This window comes from Vulpes vulpes, chromosome 9, assembly GCF_048418805.1.
Source record: "Vulpes vulpes isolate BD-2025 chromosome 9, VulVul3, whole genome shotgun sequence".
In the NCBI taxonomy this organism is placed as follows: Eukaryota; Metazoa; Chordata; class Mammalia; order Carnivora; family Canidae; genus Vulpes; species Vulpes vulpes.
Window position 1 is genome coordinate 94736619 of NC_132788.1, and position 17607 is coordinate 94754225.

The 17607-nt window shown below is 45.0% G+C and overlaps 2 protein-coding genes across 22 annotated transcripts in view; one reads left to right on the plus strand and one right to left on the minus strand.

Annotated features, from left to right (window-relative positions):
• Positions 1-16878, minus strand: part of KLHL18 (kelch like family member 18) — a 54169-nt gene extending 37291 nt beyond the window's left edge. The window contains exons 1-2 of one of the 6 annotated variants that reach the window (XM_025989085.2): positions 16438-16615; positions 9732-9836 (exon numbers count right to left, since the gene is read on the minus strand). Coding sequence is in view for 2 of the 6 variants with exons in the window: in XM_025989079.2 (XP_025844864.1) it covers positions 16438-16566 (129 nt within the window). In the remaining 4 variants the exon portion in view is untranslated. Of the gene's footprint in view, positions 1-9731; positions 9837-16437 lie in introns of all 6 variants that reach the window. The other 5 variants (XM_072721043.1, XM_025989079.2, XM_072721045.1 and 2 more) reach the window with 5 other exon arrangements.
• The window catches only part of KIF9 (kinesin family member 9), a 54517-nt gene continuing 53610 nt past the window's right edge, over positions 16701-17607 (plus strand). For 4 of the 16 annotated variants that reach the window (XR_011994417.1, XM_072721030.1, XM_072721033.1 and 1 more), the window contains exon 1: positions 17333-17473. The gene's annotated coding sequence lies outside the window, so the exon portion shown is untranslated. Of the gene's footprint in view, positions 17474-17607 lie in introns of all 16 variants that reach the window. The other 12 variants (XM_072721038.1, XM_072721039.1, XM_025989061.2 and 9 more) reach the window with 11 other exon arrangements.

Here is a 17607-nt window from a genome sequence, read left to right on the forward strand (position 1 = left end):
AACTATTCTGTATGATACTTTAATGGTGCATATATGTCATTATACATGTGAAGAACTACAGAACATATGACACTACGAGTGAACCTTAATGTAAATTATAATCTTTGGGTGATAATGAGGTGTTCATGTGGGTTTGATTATAACAAATGTACCACTCTGGTTCAGGAATTGATAGTGGGGGGTGCTCTGTATGTTGCAGGGGTAGGGGGATATGGGAAATCTGCATCTTCTGCTCAATTTTACTGTGAACCTAAAACAATTTTTTTTAGAATATTCTAAAGAATAGATTAATAGATTAATAATAGGTAGCTATGGCTCCAAGGAACAACACCTGGACCCTCATCCTTGTTCCAACCAGTTCCTAGATGCCTGAGGGGACACATACATGAGACCACCTTCTTCAATAAAAACCCCTAGACTCCAAACAAATATCGGTTTCCCAGATACTCTATCTGTACCTGTATTCTCTCTGTATCTTCTATAAACTCTGCTTTCACCTCTTGCTAGCTTGCATTTGATTTCCATCCATCCTCTGGGTCCCCATGGCATCATAATGACAACTGAATTATACACTTAAAATGGTTTAAAAGGGGGGTGCCTGGGTGGCTCATTAAGTTAAGCATCTGCCTTCACTTTGGGTCATGATTCTGGGGTCCTGGGATCCAGCCCTGCTTTGGGCTCCCTGGTCAGCAGGGAGTCTGCTTTCCCTCACCCTCTGCTGTTCCCCCTGCTTGTGCGCTCTCATAAATAAATAAATAAATAAATAAATAAATAAATAAATCTTTTAAAAAATGGTTTAAAAAGTAAAAATCATAATAATAAAAATAGTGTAATGCGGGGCAACACCGGTGGCCCAGCAGTTTAGTGCCACCTTTAGCCCGGGGTGTGATCCTAGGGACCCGGTATCGAGTCCCACGTCAGGCTCCCTGCATGGAGCCTGCTTCTCTGTGTGTCTTTCATGAATAAATAAAATCTTTAAAAGAAAAACAAACAGTGTAATGGAAGAATAAAGTGGGAGGAATCACTCTCCTCATTTCAAGATTTACTACATGGCCAGAATAAGCAAAACTGCATGGTACTGGTGTAGGGACAGGGACCTTGACCAAAAGAATAGAACCAAGGATCCAGAAGTAACCCTACACAAGCATGGCCAACTGATTCTTGACAAAGATATAAAAGCATCTGTACCTCAAATGGAGGAAAGGGGAAGTCTTTTGAGCAAATGGGGCTGGAGAAACTGCATATCCACAGGCAAAAGAAAAGAAGTTCAACTTACACTTCAGTTTATATAAAAATTAACTCAACAGGGATCAATGATTTTTAAGTGTAAAAATTAAAAATATAGAACTTTGAGGGGTGCCTGGGTGACTTGGTAGGTTGATCATCCAACTCTCTGTTTCAGCTCAGGTCATGATCTCAGGGCTGTGGAATCCAGCCCCACCTTGGATTCCACACTCAGTGTGGAGTCCGCTGGGGGATTTTCTCCTTTCGTCTCTCCCCCCTCCCACACATATGCATGCACTCTCTCTCATGAATAAATAAATCTTTTTTAAAAATAGAACTTTTACAAGAAAACACAGGAGAAAATCTTTAAGACCCAGGGCTTGGTAAAGAGTTCTCAGATACGAGATCAAAACTATAGTCTATAAGGAAAAGATTTGATCAATTCAACTAAATCACAATTTAAGACTTTTGCTTGGTAAAAGACCCTGTTAAGGGAATTAAAAGACAATCCACAGACTAGGAGAAATATTTGCAAACTTGCAATATAAATAATTAAATTTTATTTTCAAATTAAATACAGGTGCGATTTCCCTGGGCTTTCAATCATATTTGCTGTGAAATGGGGAGGATTATATTGACTTTAAGATCCCTGGGTGGCGCAGCGGTTTGGCGCCTGCCTTTGGCCCAGGGCGCGATCCTGGAGACCCGGGATCGAATCCCACGTCAGGCTCCCGGTGCATGGAGCCTGCTTCTCCCTCTGCCTATGTCTCTGCCTCTCTCTCTCTCTGTATGACTCTCATAAATAAATAATAATAAAAAAAATAAATAAAATAAAGTTGAGCTAAAGAAAATATTATTAAAAAAAAAAAAGAAAATCTTTTTTTCAAAAGAAAAAAAAGAAAATCTTTTTTTCAAGATTAAATGATACAAAAGAAATGAAAAGCTCTTTTAAACTAACGAGACACTCAGCAGGATCTCTAGAGCTCAGATCTTAGATCTTATCCCTTCTCTGCAGGAATCCAAGGACGGGGGATCAGCAGAGTATGTTTTCTCTATAGTAGGAACAGGCTTCTCCAGAACTGAGTAAGTGTCAGATTCCCAGATCCATCACAAGGAAAACCATGCTGGCGTAGAAATCCTCCATTACACACTCTGAGAGGTGTATGATGAAATAAAAACGAAAGTATTATTTGCAAATTACACTTGTATATTTGTACTATTTCTTGCAAACAATATTATTTAGTAACAGGACTTGATACTAATCAGTACTATATTCTTATTCGCTAAATATGAGTCCATTTGACAAAGGACTTCCAAAGGATATACAGGGACACCTGGGTGGTGCAGTGGTTGAGCGTCCGCCTTTGGCTCAGGGCATGATCCCGGGGTCTGGGATCGAGTCCCATATCAGGCTCCTTGCGGGTAGCCTGCTTCTCCCTCTGCCTATGTGTGTCTCTCTCTCTCTCATGAATAAATAAATAAAATCTCTTTAAAAAAATAAATAAAGGATATACAGATGGTAAATAAACACACAGGATGTTCAACAACACTACCCACTAGGGAAATGCAAATTAAAATCACACTTAGGTATCACTATACATTCAACAAAATGGCTACAATAAAAAATAGTGGTAACAGCAATTGGTGGTGAGGATGCAGAACTGAGTCACTCATTATATCAGGGTTCTCCAGATAAACAGAAGTGTTGTGTGTGCATGTGTGTGCATATATGGGGAGGGAGTGAGAGAAAGGAGGAAAGGAGGGAGAAGAAGGGAGACTGATTTTAAGGAACAGGCTCACACAATCATGGGGGCTGGCAAGTTCAATATCTAGAGTGGGCTTACAGGATGGAGATATAGGTAAGATTTGATGTTGCATTCTAGAGTCTGAAATCTGCAAGCAGGCCTCCCCAGGTGGAAAAATCAGACAGGGTGTCTGTGTTACAATCTCGAAGAATTGTTTCTTCAAGACACCTCCATTTTTGCGGGTGAGGCCTTCAATAATTATATGAGGCCCACCCACATTATGAAAGGTAATCTACTCTGCCCAAAGTATACTAATTTAAATGTTAACCACATCTGAAAAATACCTTCACAATCAACTTCCAGATTGGTGTTTGACCAAACAACTGGGCACCACTGCTTAGTCAACTTGATCCCTAAAATTAACCATTGTATTTATACATGTTGGTAGGAACGTAAAATGGGACTGCCACTCTAGAAACCAGTTTGGCACTGTCTGCTAAAACTAAATATCAATTTACTGGACGACTTAGCAATTGTACTCTTGGGCATTTATCCCAAAAAAGGAAAACCTACCTTCATGCAAAATTCAGTAAATGAATGTTCATAGCAGTCTTATTTGTAGCCCCAGACTGGCAAGAACCTTAATGTCTTTCAATGATTTAATGGTTAAACAAAATGTGGTACATCCATACCACAGCATACTAGTCGGGAATATTAAGGAAAAATTATCAGTAACATTTAATAACTTGGATGGCTCTCAAAGGCATTATGCTGAGTAGAGAAAGTTAATCTCAAAAGGTCACATACTTTACGATTCCATTTATATAGCATTCTTGAAATGAGAGATGGAGAAAAAATCAGTGGCTGCCAGAGAGGAAGGACGGAGGGTGGGAGGGGGATGGGTGTGACTATAAAGGGACAGCATAAGGGAAATCTTCACGGTTATGGAATAGTTCTATATTACAGAGGTCATTCTGGGTGTGGAGGTCACGGGTAACCTTGAAAAGTGCAAAGGGTGGCAGCCTGACATAACTAATTTACCTATCTTACTAAAACAGGAGTTCTGCCAAGGGAGCCACCTTTGTATGTTTCCTGGAATAGTCGAGCAATAACTTTTTTTTTTTTAAGATTTTATTTATTCATTCATGAGAGACACACACAGAGAGAGGCAGAAACACAGGCAGAGGGAGAAGTAGGCTTCATGCAGGGAGCCTAATGTGGATCTTGATCCCAGGACTCTAGGATCACGCCTTGGGCTGAAGCAGGTGCTAAACCGCTGAGCCACCCAGGGATCCCCAGTAGTCGAGCAATAAACAGTATTTGTTGAATGAATCAACCCAAAATATAATTGAGTCTCTCACATCAGTCCCCACCTTGATGGGCTCCCCACTGCCTACAAGTCAGATCCAAAACCTAAACTGGCTTCTATCTACCCCAATTAGCTTTATCCCCTACCATGCCTTTCTTTTTGGTTGTTGGTCAATTCCCCCAAATCACCCTATTTCCTCTCCTTGGATCCTTATATCTTATTTTTCTGCCTGGTGATTTACTGCTTATCCATGTAAACCCAGCTCAAGTGCTCCTCTTCTGAGGGGCTTCCCAGACTTCCAGGCAGTCTGCTTGCCATCCTGTAGCACCTGGTACAAGACTCCAGCATACTTTGTAGCATATATTATACTGTCCCTAATGAATGCCTCCCCAACCAGAATGTATGTTTTTCCTACAAAAAGGAAAGGATATGTCCTAGCACTTAACACAGTACGTCATTGCCAAGTCTATTTAATGAAACCTAGAGCCCATTTCATCTAAGAGATAGCTCTCAGTCTTTCATCTGAGATACAAACAAATTAACAATTTCTGATGAGTTCCATCTCTTTTTTTTTTAAGCTTGATCTTCTGGCTCAGTACTGCTAGAGCTGGTAGGGGGAAGACACTGAAAGCATCAAGAGAGCTACTATCTAACCTTCTTTGGAAATTCCGTTAGCTGAAGTAAGAGACTCAATAAAAAGATGGTAAGGCTTAGGGATGTCTTGAGAAGGACTTGGTGTCCAGGCTAACTGTGCATTCCCAACAGCAGAAGAAATAAACAAGCCACATTGTGGTTGCCTTGTTCAAGGTGCATTTCCATCAAGATGGCATGTAAGGAAAGTGGAGTGTTCTTTCATCTTGAATTTTGGATGGCCTGCCCCCCGCCCACAACATGGGCTGAGGAAAGCTAGTCCATCCCTCCAAAAGCAGAAATGATTAGTCTCACAAACCCATGGGGTTGAGAAGCAGACAGCAAGTATAATAAAACATACTGGGTTCAGTCTGGAGTTTTGATGGCATTTTAAAGCATGCTGTGTGAAACCTTCTATTGATGGAGCTTTAGATCTCTCTGCTTTAGGGGGCCCTGCTGGGTAAGTGACTCCGGAAGGGGGAGAGGGAGGAAGTGGCTGACCAGCCAGGACTAAAAAAAGATGTGGGTCATGGTCTCATAAAGAGCCAGTGAAGAGCCAGCGAGAACATTCAAGGCCTGTCCCACCCCACACTAAGGCCTCCCCCTACCTCTCATCCATGTCCAGCAAGGTAGAATGTGAGAAGAGAGGAAGACGACCGGAGGGCAGATTCCACCGAAACCACTGAACATCTAACTGTACCAACAACATGTGACTTTCAGATGTTCCTTACCAGTCCAGACTCCACACCATGAGAACTCAGAGAGTTCAGGGTACATTTACCCACCTCTCCAGTCATACCTCCCACCTCAATCTCTTACTTGTTCCAGAAACATCCTATCTGTGCACTTTCATGCTTGGGCCCTTGAACAGGCTCTCCTCAGCCTGGAATGCCTCCTCCCACAGTGTCTGCCTGTCAAAGTCCTATTCATCCTTCAAGGCACCAATCAGACACTAGCCTCTCCATGAAACCATCACAAATCCTGTGAACTGGAAATAACTGCCATTCCTCTAGTGTTCCCTTAGACCTCTGGTCATAGCTGTGCTGTTACAGAATTTATCACACCCTGCTTTCTCTCATAATTAATTATGGGTATCCATCTCCTCCACCGATCTTTAAAGGCCAAAGATAGGGGCTAATCCCTACTGCACAACAGGGTGCCTCATGACCTAGCAATGCTCCACGCACAGTTATACACCTCATTATTATGCTGACTGAAAGAGCGTCTCACACACAATATCAGGGGCCCTTTTGGACAATACAGCAAGCACTTTTGAACACCTGAAATACGCCAAGAACTGTGCTGGATAATGAATGGATGCTTCACAAGTCACAGGAGATTAACATTTGGATGGGAAGAATGAACACGCAAGCTATCTATACTGTGTTCAGTATGGTAAGGGGAGTAGGTGCAAAGTGTGAAGGCAATGTTTCTGGAATCTTCATGTGCACAAAGTGTAAAAATCAACAGATGCTGGTTCAGTGGGTCTAAGGTGGGTCCAGAGAGTCTGTATTCCAAACAGGCTCTCAGGCTACATGGAAGCAAGGACAATATTCTTTTTTTTTTTTTTTAAGGACAATATTCTAAGTAATTCTCAGTAATGAGGGGTAAGGTACAAAGGAAGAGGGAAAGATTGACTAAACCTGGAGGGATATGAGAAGACTCAGAGAGATGGATTTCACACACCTCAACACACACCATTCGTTAACAGGGCAGCAAAAGAAGATGGCTCAGGTCTGCTTCGTAGAAACATACAGGCGTGCAGCTTGTGACAAGACAATGCTGAACAGACACAGTGCAAAGTGCCTTAGGAGAACAGAGGAAGGAGTGTCTGGCCACTTCTTTCCCTCTGAGAAAACAAATATATATGAAAGGAGCCTTGGAGCACGGGTAAGACTGCTGGCAGATGTGAGCAATACTCCAAGCCAAAGGAATACTACAGCAAAGGCTCAAAAGAGAACACAGGTCATGAAGACAGCCAGCAGGAGGATCCTGGAGGCAACTAGGGGAGAACAGAGAGGGGCCTCGTCTGCAGGATCCTGATTATCAAGAACACCGCCGGTGGTCCTAGAAAAGTCCAACAGGACTGGTAGTCAGCACCACCAGGACAGGCTTAAGCTTCTCTGTCTCACGTCTCACAGATGCAGTGACGGATTTCTGTGAGCAGCTTAGAATAATCAGAGATGCAGTTAAATCATCGGCCTTTCCTTTAATCCTTCCTGAAAACCAGCCACCACCTGCTGCTGCTCCTGCACTCCCACCACTCAGGTGGCTCTCCCCAGATGTCTTGCTGACTTAAAGAGAGAGCCTACAAACGGGGAAAAAAGACAAGCTTTCCTGAACACGAGTAGGAGCACCTCTTAAACCACCAAGAGCTGAACAGCCCCGGTCTACTTCCTGCTCCCCTGGCAAGTCTCTACCCTCTGTGGTGCAGAAAAATAAAAGTCATTTCAAGGACAAGCCAGAACTGGCCTCTCTTGCTCTGGGCATCATGTCTCCTGTGAAAAGTCCAGGTGAAATCCTGTGCTCTCTTCACAAACTCCGGAAAACGCACCCTACCTTTCTCATGTGTGTCCTGAACACTTGCCCTGATTGTCCACTCATAAACAAATACACGAGTAATGACTGTCTACCTTCATTCATTCATTCATTCATTCACTCATTCAACAAGTATTCACTGAGCCACTCAAACTGTGCTGGGCCTGGGGGTGGATCCCTCCAACCTCATGTCCTTCCATTTTTCTCCCAGGTCACTCTGTTCTTATCACCCCAGCTGCGTGGTGCTTCCCAAAATACCAAGCATGCTTCTGCCTCAAGGTTCTGTGCTTACTATTCCCTCTACCTACAATACTTTCCTTCAGATACACTCATGGGTCACTCTCTCATTTCATTCAGATCTCTATGTACAGAGGCTGGTTCTGGTCTAACAAAAACAACACTTTATCAGTCTTCTTGTCCTGCTTTATCTTCCTTCCTAGCACTTATCATCACTGGACATTTTATACATATTTGTTTATTGTCTGCCTCTGTACCCCCTACCCCTCTACTCAGAGGGGGTGCCTTACCCTGCTCACGGCCGTGTGTCCAGCACATGGAATAGTGCTTGGCATGAGGAAGGTGCTGACCTATCTGCTGAGGATATTGTTGAATAAGCATGAAATGGGAAGCCACTCAGAGCCAGAGAACTACAGGATCGGACCTGAGCCTGGGGAAAAACAGTCCAATAGCTGTACAAGGACCATCCCCTCAAGTGTCTATAAGAATTCTCTCAATATACTACTCAAGAAATCCTGGGTTAGGAAAAAGATTAAGAGGATCCAAATTACAACAGCGGCTTACTAAATAAGTGCCTGTTATATAGACATGTCAGTGAATAAATCAGTCATAGTTCCTGCTCTCATGGAGTTATGGTAGTGTAAATAATTACATCATTGTCATTGTGATAAATGTCACAAAATACAGGATGAGCTGAAGCCAATTCCAGAGTTTCAATCCTGAATACATGGATGGTGTGCCATCTATGAACAAAAGCAGTGATGGTTTAGGAGGGAAAGAGCTTTCATTTGAGACACTATTTAGCATAAGGATCAACATGAAATGCAGGTCTAGTATTTAGGAGCAAAATAAGCAAAACAAATAGATTTTTGAAAGCCATTTATAATTCACAGACTACACCAACAAACTTTTATTTGAAAGACATTTTAGCATTAGTGTGTTTTGTTGGTCCTCAGGACAGGTCTGTCAAGGTTACAGGACGTTTAGATTTTACAAATCAGCACAGGAAAAATAAGCTCATGACATGTGTCCATCGTTTAAATATTATGTAACTCTTAGAAATCAATTCCTTTTAAGTGATCATTAGAAGTGCGGCTACAGGGCTAAGCTGACAAAATTTGGCTCTCAACAGCTGAAGCAGCACACTACAAAAGCAAAAGAACAGGGGAAGATTACTCCTTGGTATCCCATGTTTCTCATCAGTGGGTTTGGACACAGAGCCAGCTTCTGTTTTTAGGGTCTTTGCAATCAAAGCACTATGAGCAATCTCGCTTGCCCATCTTGAGCTTAGTAGCTTTTTAAAAAAATTGTGGTAACTATGTAACATAAAATTTACCATTTTAACCATTTTTAAGTGTATAGTTCAGTGGCATTAAGTATATTCACATTGCTGTACCATTATCCCCACTATCTATCTCCAGAACTTTTTTATCTTCCCAAACTAAAACTCCATCCCCACTAAACACTAACTGCCCATTCCCTCCTCCTCCCAGTCCCTGAGTAACCACCATTCTACTTTCTTTGTGTACTCTGGTTACTTCATTTCAGTGGAATCACATACCATCTGTTCCTTTGTGACTGGCTTATTTCACTCAATATATAAAGTCTTTAAGGTTTATCCATGTTGTGGCAGGTGTCAGAATTTCCTTTTTCTTTTCTTTTTTTTTTTCAATTAAGTAGGCTCCTCACCCAATGCGGGGCTTGAACTCATGACCCTGAGATCAAGTGTCACATGTTCTACTGACTGAGCCAGCCAGGCACCCCAAATTTCTTTCATTTTTAAGACTGCATAATATTCTATTATATGTATTTCAACAAAATGGGGTACTATTTTGTTCATCCAGTCAACATTGGTACACCTTGGGTTGCTTCCATCTTTTGGCTATTGTAATTCTCCTATGAATATATATAAATATCTACCCTTGAACTCATTTTTTGAAAAACATTTTTGTGTTCTGATCAGAACTGCTGTACACTCTGCCCAGAGATATTGGGCCATTTGTGAACTATCTACCGTGCCTGCCATAAGCCCCAATTCTGGCCCTTACCTTCACGGCCCTGAACACAGCCAGTCAGGTCCACTGGAACACAGGAGCCAACACGGTCTCCTCTGGCCTGCCATTCTGCAAGCAGCTAAGCATCCTCAGCTTCAACTGAGACAGAAAGGGAGCATGGTGTCTTTAGTTAACGTTTTGGAAATAGTCTCCTTCAAGCTCCAGCAGAGCCAAAAGACTTTAAATTTTTTTTTAAATTTTTATTTATTTATGATAGTCACAGAGAGAGAGAGAGAGAGAGGCAGAGACATAGGCAGAGGGAGAAGCAGGTTCCATGCACCGGGAGCCTGACGTGGGATTCGATCCCGGGTCTCCAGGATCGCGCCCTGGGCCAAAGGCAAGCGCCAAACCACTGCGCCACCCAGGGATCCCAGAGCCAAAAGACTTTAAAGATGAGATGCAAAATTTAACAGTAACTTCTCCTATGTCAGTTATTCAGTCATCAACCAGGATAGTCCTATGATCACCTGCAGTGAGCTGGAAAAAGAAAGTTCTTCACTTCTGGTCCATCTGTACTCTTTAACAAGAGATGCTTCCACCTGCTAGATACTGTATTGGAACAACAGAAGTATATGCTGGGGCTGTAAAAGAAGTGTAACCTACAACAAAAGCCTTGAACTTTACAAAGGCCATATCACTATACAACAGGGGTCTGCCAGCCACAGCCAACGGGTTTGGCCTACACTTGTTTTTGTAGATCAAGTTTTAATGGGACAAAGCCATACTCATTCACGTATGAGTTATGTACGGCTGCTTTGGTGCCACAATATCAGAGTTGAGCAGTTGCAACTGAAACTGTATGACCCACAAACCCTAAAATATTTACTATCTGGCTCTTTACAGAAAATGCTTGCCAACTCCTGGTTCACACATCTTGGTTCCTTCTCTTCTCCCAAGCTGGAAATGAGTGGTGATGTGGTCAGCTGTTCATGTGGAAGAGGCCTTCCTAAACTGTGGGGAAACTGGCTGGCTCTCTACCAAAGAGACAATAGGAATGCCTACACTCAACAAATCAAAAGTAGGATGGGAGGTACCAGACTGATAATTTAGAAGGGGCGAGGAACACACCTTTAGACAAATGTGATCCCATTTTCCATCGAACTGCCTGCTGTAGGAATCATCCCTGAACACAGGCTTCTTAAACTCATGCAGAAGCCTCACGGTGAACCCCATGAATGCTGCTTGGGTGGTAACTGATTTTTCAGGACGCTCCCAACTCCCTTTCCCTACCCACACATCGGGCAGCCACAAGCTCTTTCATCCTCTGACTGGTGTTCAAATGTAACAGCATTACCCACAACATATCTTGAAGAAGAAAGAGCAAAACTAACTGTTTGATGAACATGAATTCATATCCTAAGTGCAAGTGCTCACGTGCTCTCAAGAAGCACATTCTTCCTCTTGGGTCTAATTGTTCACTCAAAAGAGGCAAGGCTGGAAACAAACACAAATGCCTCAGAAAAGTCAGTAGAAAATTCTGAGAACGAACAATATTCAGAAGCACAAGTTTTTCAATGCAGTGCCATTTCAAAATCAAGAGTCCAGAATTCAAAAGGCTAGCAAATAAAACTGGCATCTTTTTTTTTTTTAATTTTAAACCCGTATCTTTTTTCTCTCCTGAAATAGAGCAATGGTGTTGCAACCGGACATATACATCGCTGTCCTCCATACTTGAAAATGACACTGCGGGGGCACCTGGGTGGCTCAGTCCACTAAGCATCTGCCTTCAGCTCAGGTCATGATCCCAGGATCCTGGGATTGAGCCCCACGCTTAGCTCCCTGCTCAGCAGGGACTCTGCTTTTCCCCCCTCTCTCTACTGCTCCCCCTGCTTGGGCTTGCGTGCTGCTATCATATAAATAAATAAAATCTTTAAAAAGAAAAAGAAAATGAGACTGCAGATGGCATTCCCTATTCTGCTTCATAACAGCAGCAGAGCAGGTGAGTAATCTGAAAGAGGATGCAAAAGCATTCCTTCCACCACCAATAAAAAGCAATGCTGGATCCCAGAAAATATAGCTTTGTGCCTTGGGCAATCCCTTAATATCCCTAAGCCTCAGGTTTTTTTTAATATTTAAAATGAATCGCTCTGATAGACAACCTCTATGGCTCCTTTTCATAGTATTCTCCTAGCTCTATAATTAACCTGTGTAACTCACTATGCCACATGTAACATAAAAATGGCATGCATCAACAAGTCCTTACTTCACTTCCTGATATCCTTTCCACATACTCTTTCGTCACCAAATCAGTGTGGGAGCAAATGAGGCAATATTTCAGACTCAAATGTGTGGCTCTTGAAGCCAGCTTCAATGAGAACTGTGTACCTGGATTTAGTGGGTCAAAAGGAAATATTCGAATACTGTGCCTTTTACCCATGGAAAAGACGTTTCCTTCTGGAGGATAAATTCTCAGATCTGGGTTCAAACCTTAGCAGGGGCCTTAGGGAAATGGTAGAAGATTGATGCCAGCAAATCAATGAAAAACCATTCATTAGTGGTTGCGAAACAGAGCGAGAAGGAAGCTCCTCTCCTAAGCTTATGGGTCAGTGAATAATATGCAAGTCTGGTGATCCCATTTTGCTCTCACAAATAAAGAAAAAGGAGTAGGTGAGGAGAGAACAGAACAATGTTTAAGTGCTGGGTCTAGATCTTATGAATAACAAACTATGGTGAACACTCACTGAATCTGGGGAGTCTGCTCAACTCACTGGACCCAGGGGAACCTGACAGATGCGGCCTGAGGACTGGGCAACTGGTAGCCCACAGGAAAGGAGAGGAAACTGGCTGTTGGCAAAAGGGGATGAGAGCCTCAACAGATGCAAACCTCTCTACCCAGACCAAGCCTGATGCTACACGTTGCCAAGAAGTCTTGCACTACTGTCCTCCTAACCTTTAAGATAAAATGATTTGTCACGTAGATGGACCATGGGCTTTTTCTGTTAGAAGAACAATACCCAGCTGGATTCATAACCTATGAGCCAGAGATGGGCCCCAGGGGAATTGCCTGAGTGCAAAATTTTGTGTGTATGTTAAATATGTTGCATTTTTCTGGGGAGGGGGTTCATCATTTTCAGTTTTTAAAAAAAGGTTCCAGTCAATACAGACATAGAATAGGATTTTAAAAATCCAATATCATTACCCTTTCTGTTCTACCTCTTCTTAATAATCCAATAGGTGCCCAAGAAATTTAAATTTCAATTATTTCCAAAACAAAATTAAGTAAGGTTGGAGAGTTGGAAGTGAATTTTGAGAATGCATCATACCTGCTAACACTATCACACACTCCCTAAAGCTCGGGAAGATAGAAAAGATGACCTGTTGTTAAGAATGAGTACAAGTGACTTGAGGTAGATTAAATCACATGGTAGCAGATAGAATCGGGTACGTCACTGTCAGTGATAGAAGAGGCACCAGGAGAGCACGAAAGAACATTTTAACCAGGAAAACAGAAACCAGAAGTCCAGTCTCTAATTCTAGCTCTGCCTAACTCAATCTGTGACTTTGAACAAGTCCCGTCCTCTGGGAAAATGCAGGCTACTGAAGCAGAGTAGTGGTCTGCAAACTCTGTTAAGACAATGAACATTATGTTTAGATAAAATCATCCAGAATTCATTAGAAGCTAGAACAAATTCAAAATGGCAGGTTAAACATACTCATTTATTTCTCCTCTCTAGAAACCCCATCATTATCATTCATAATGACATCACTGTTCATAAATCTCTGCTGTGTGCTGAGCATTTACAACATGATTATTTTAAGCGCATTAACTAATGGAATCCCTAACACTCTTATTAGGTAGGTGATGATGTCCATTTTACAGATGAAGGAACTGAGTCCCCAGCTAGTTTAAGGAACTTGCCCAAGTTTCCAAAACTAGTAAGTGGCAGAGTCAGGATTCAAACCCAGGCAGTCTGGCTTGAATCTGTGCTATATCATCTCTCAAACTGACAATCAAGGAACAGCAAAGCTCCCAAGGAAAAAAAAGCTGAAAGAGAGAGAGAGCAGATAAAAAATATCAGCAAACTTTGGAAGATGAATAAACTGGCTCAACTGAACACCGAGTGCTGAACGTGGCAAGCCACTGCAGAGTCTCTGCTAAATCTCAACTGCTGGAGATTCAGGTTTCCTCTGAAGATGTGAACATAAGGGAGGCTGAAATCAAGCAGTACTGGCCCCCTCCCCTAGGTAGGCAACTCTTCTGTCACCACTCCAGCAGAAGACTGGAGGTTTATCATCTGGACAGGATGAATTAGAGACTCCAGACTTGGGCAGAAAGGCAACCAACCGCTGAAGACAAAGAAGTGGCACCATTTTGGGGAATTAAGTGAAAGTCTGCATGTGGAAGCAAGAGCCCCCAGGCTCCTCCCATCAGGAGGTTCCTAGGATAACAGCCAAGCTCATTCTACTCACGCAGAAGCCTGAATGAAGGTCCATGGACTCTGCACATATTGCATTGAAAAGGGCAGGTCCATCACCCTACAGCTTTGGCTCTCAGAATGTAACGCAAGGCCAGGAGTAGTAGCACCCCTGGAAAATTTGTCAGAAATGTAAATTCTCGGGCCCATGCCAGACGCACTGAATAAAAAAATTCTGGGGTGAGGTCCACCATTACCTGGTGTGCGAACAGGCCACCAGGTAATTTTAATAGCTGCTTAAGACTGAGAAGCACTGCCCTGCAAGGAGGCCCACTAGTCAATAAATCCATCCCACAACAAAAAGCTTCCAAATGATTTTTCAGTATGTATTTGGAAGACAGTCCAGAAACATCATAAGTTTCAGGAAAAGACTCCATCCTGAGAAAGAGAAAGACCAAAACAGATATCACAGAGCAGCTCTAGTGCAGGGGAGTGAAATGAAGGAAAGTCTGGTTTGTTGGGCTTCTCCCCAGCCCTCACCATCACACGGCCATGAGCTACTCCTCAGGCTGTACCTTGAAAGAGCTAGAAAACCAATGAAACAAACACTCTAGGTCCTCTCCAGCTCTTCCCTGTGCCTTCGTACTAGTCCTTATGTCCCAGATGCTTGAAACTAACACAGCAATTTAGACTGACGTTATCGATTGGAACTACCTCTGATAACTTTCTTGTCCCTATGAATGAAAAAAAAGCACTGTTATGATGAAGAGTTGTTATATTCTGTATTGCATTAAATGCAGAGACAAAACACATTGCTTCAATTTACATAGCGATATCTGTACCTGTCCCACTCCATTAAACCCTCTTGCTTCTGTGTCTCACGAGCTTTACCCGGCTCACCCTTACAGCCTAAATCTTAACCTCCAAATTCTCCCCTATTACTGCTTTTCACCAGTCTCTACTCACCCCAAGTCTTATTGCCACAAGCAGATCATTCTTCTTACAAACCTCTAGCAGCCTCGACATCTTCTACCACGTAATCAACATGGACGAAAATCTCTCATTTACATTTACCTCCTCTGCGTCCTTTATTTAGTTCATCTATCTCAAACCCCTTGGTCCCCCGCTAAAGATCCTTTTTTCCATCCTTTTTCCTCTCAGGCCATTTCATTCCTCTCTTGGAAAACCCAACCTCCTTCGGAGGATGAAAAACCTAAGCCAGGCATCATGCAAAGAATACCACAAATTTCCTCACTGAATTCTCACACTAATACCAGGAGTTAGAAGAAATCATCCCTGTTTTTACCTTTGGAGGACTGATGCTTAGAGAGATTAAGTAACTTGCCCAAGGTTACAACTAGGATTTTAATCCAAATCCTTCTATCTTCTCACTCTTAACCATTCTACTCTCCTGTATCCAGAGGTCTGACTCAAGTCCGGGGGCGGCGGGGGGGGGGGGGGGGTGTTTCCTTAATTCTGTAGAAAATAAGCAGGGCAAAAAGATCTCTGCATGTGCACATATATTATATGTGGTCCTCCACAGATGCTGAGAGCCTTCCAGCCAAAGCCCAATAGGCAACACACAGTTCACAGCAGCACCTTTCCACCTGGAGGGCCCCTGAGGGCTCAAGAGTTGGGCCAAGGAGCAGCACAGCATGTCTCTCCGGCAGGAATGGATGCAAAGCAGGGGAGCAAGGCTGGCTCCTGGGCCCAGGATGCCAGTAGGGAACAGGTGGTTAAGGGATGCCTCTCCCCACGCAGAAGACCTTTGCGGAGGTAGTGAGGGTGGTGCACCTTCCACTGCGGGGCAGAGTGGATGCCCACCTGCAGAGACGTCCAGGTCTGATTTTAAAAGCTCTTAAGAGACAAGGTAGTAATCTAACAAGCAAGGGCAAGCAATGACTCCTAAGAAGAAGCCTACGCCTTACAACGGCACAGCTAACTTGGAGGGGCACAAATAAATGTCTACGGTGACAAGAGAAGGTGCTTCACGGGTGCCCTTCAGAATGTAGAGGCGGCCACCGTCCCCTCCTCTCCAGAGGGGCTGTAAGTCCATTTTCTACCGTCTGTGTGATAGGAAAGGCAGGCGGGCACCTCGATGTCTCCCACCCCGAGGGCCTGAGCCGCGCACCTCCCAGCCTATCCTTCTAAGGGCGGAGAGGCTGTCCCTGCCCGTCGCCCCACTCAGCCCCAATCCCCCGCTCCCATTGGCACCTGTCTCTCCCCTACTTGGTCTCCCTCCAACCTCCTCGCCCCATCGCTCTGCCCGCTAGACCTCTCTCCCCCCCTCTACCCCTGCCCCTCTTTCCTTATCCCTCAGCCCCACGCTGCCCAGCGCTCCGTACCTTGAGCGTCACGTCGCACAGCTTGCCTTGCCGCCGGATCTCCTCCATGACGCCGTAGCCGCGACTAGGCAACTCGGACACGGAGAAGTGCACCAGGTCCTCCAGCTCCTCCGCGCCGTCCTCCACCATCTTCCCCGGCCGCCGCGACTGCGCAGGCGTGGCCGGCCGGCTCGATACTAAACGGGGCGGGGCGAGGCCGCGCGGAGCGCGCCAGGAACGCCCGGCTGGACGCAGGGGGCCCTGCGCGGCCGCCGTAGTCTCCTACCGCTCTGCGCCGGAAGCGCCACTGCCCCGCTTCCTAGTGCGAGCGCAGCCTTCGTTCCCTCGCTTTCCCGACCGTGCTTTCGCGCCTGCAGCTGCCTCAGTCTTTCTGGATTAGCCGGTCCCATCTCCCGTCTTCCCGATCCGGACCTGACCGTACTCGTATCCCGACTCAGGGCTGCGGAATTCATTTCCGCCACTACCCTGATACTTCCGGCATCGGCGGAAACGTCCGGTTGCCATGGCGCCTCTGTACACAGTTCTGCAGCCGCGAGTGCGGGGTTGCGGTCGCTGCACTGGTAGCGGTCCAGCAGCTGGCGGGCCACTGCCTCCACACCGGGGATCAGGGGCCACGCGCCGCCCGGGTGGGGAGAAGCGAGGCTGGAGAGGGAGTTTACGCCGAGGCGGCGGGCAGCGGCTGCCATCCGAACACCGCTCCATCAAGTCCCCCTGCTTGGCTCGCTGACCCGGGAAACTGGAGCGGAGGAGAGGGCGCGGCATCGTGGGCGCGCTTGCGGGCTGCCTGGGGCATAGGGTCTTCGAATCTAACGTTCTTCGGTCCCACGAGGGCTCTGCGTCGGTGCGGAGGTTGAGAGGGCGCGAAGTGGGGGACCAGAGGTCTTCTGGACCCTTCCGTACTCGTCAGTTTTCGAACTGGAGGGGGCTTCGGGATCGCCAGGTCGAGCCACTCGCTTTGCAGATGAAGAAACCGCACCAGAGAAGGACAAGAATGGCCCCAAGGCCCGTTGCCTCCCGCGCTCCACGCAAGGGTCCGGTATGTTGGGTGAGGAAAGGGGAGAAGGCCAGTTCTGCCTGGAATCGAGGCCGGCTGCGTTTGAACTCTGGGGTTCAGACGCTGCCGCCGCTCTGATAGCTGTGAGGATTCCCTATGAGAGCACCTGGCCTGGG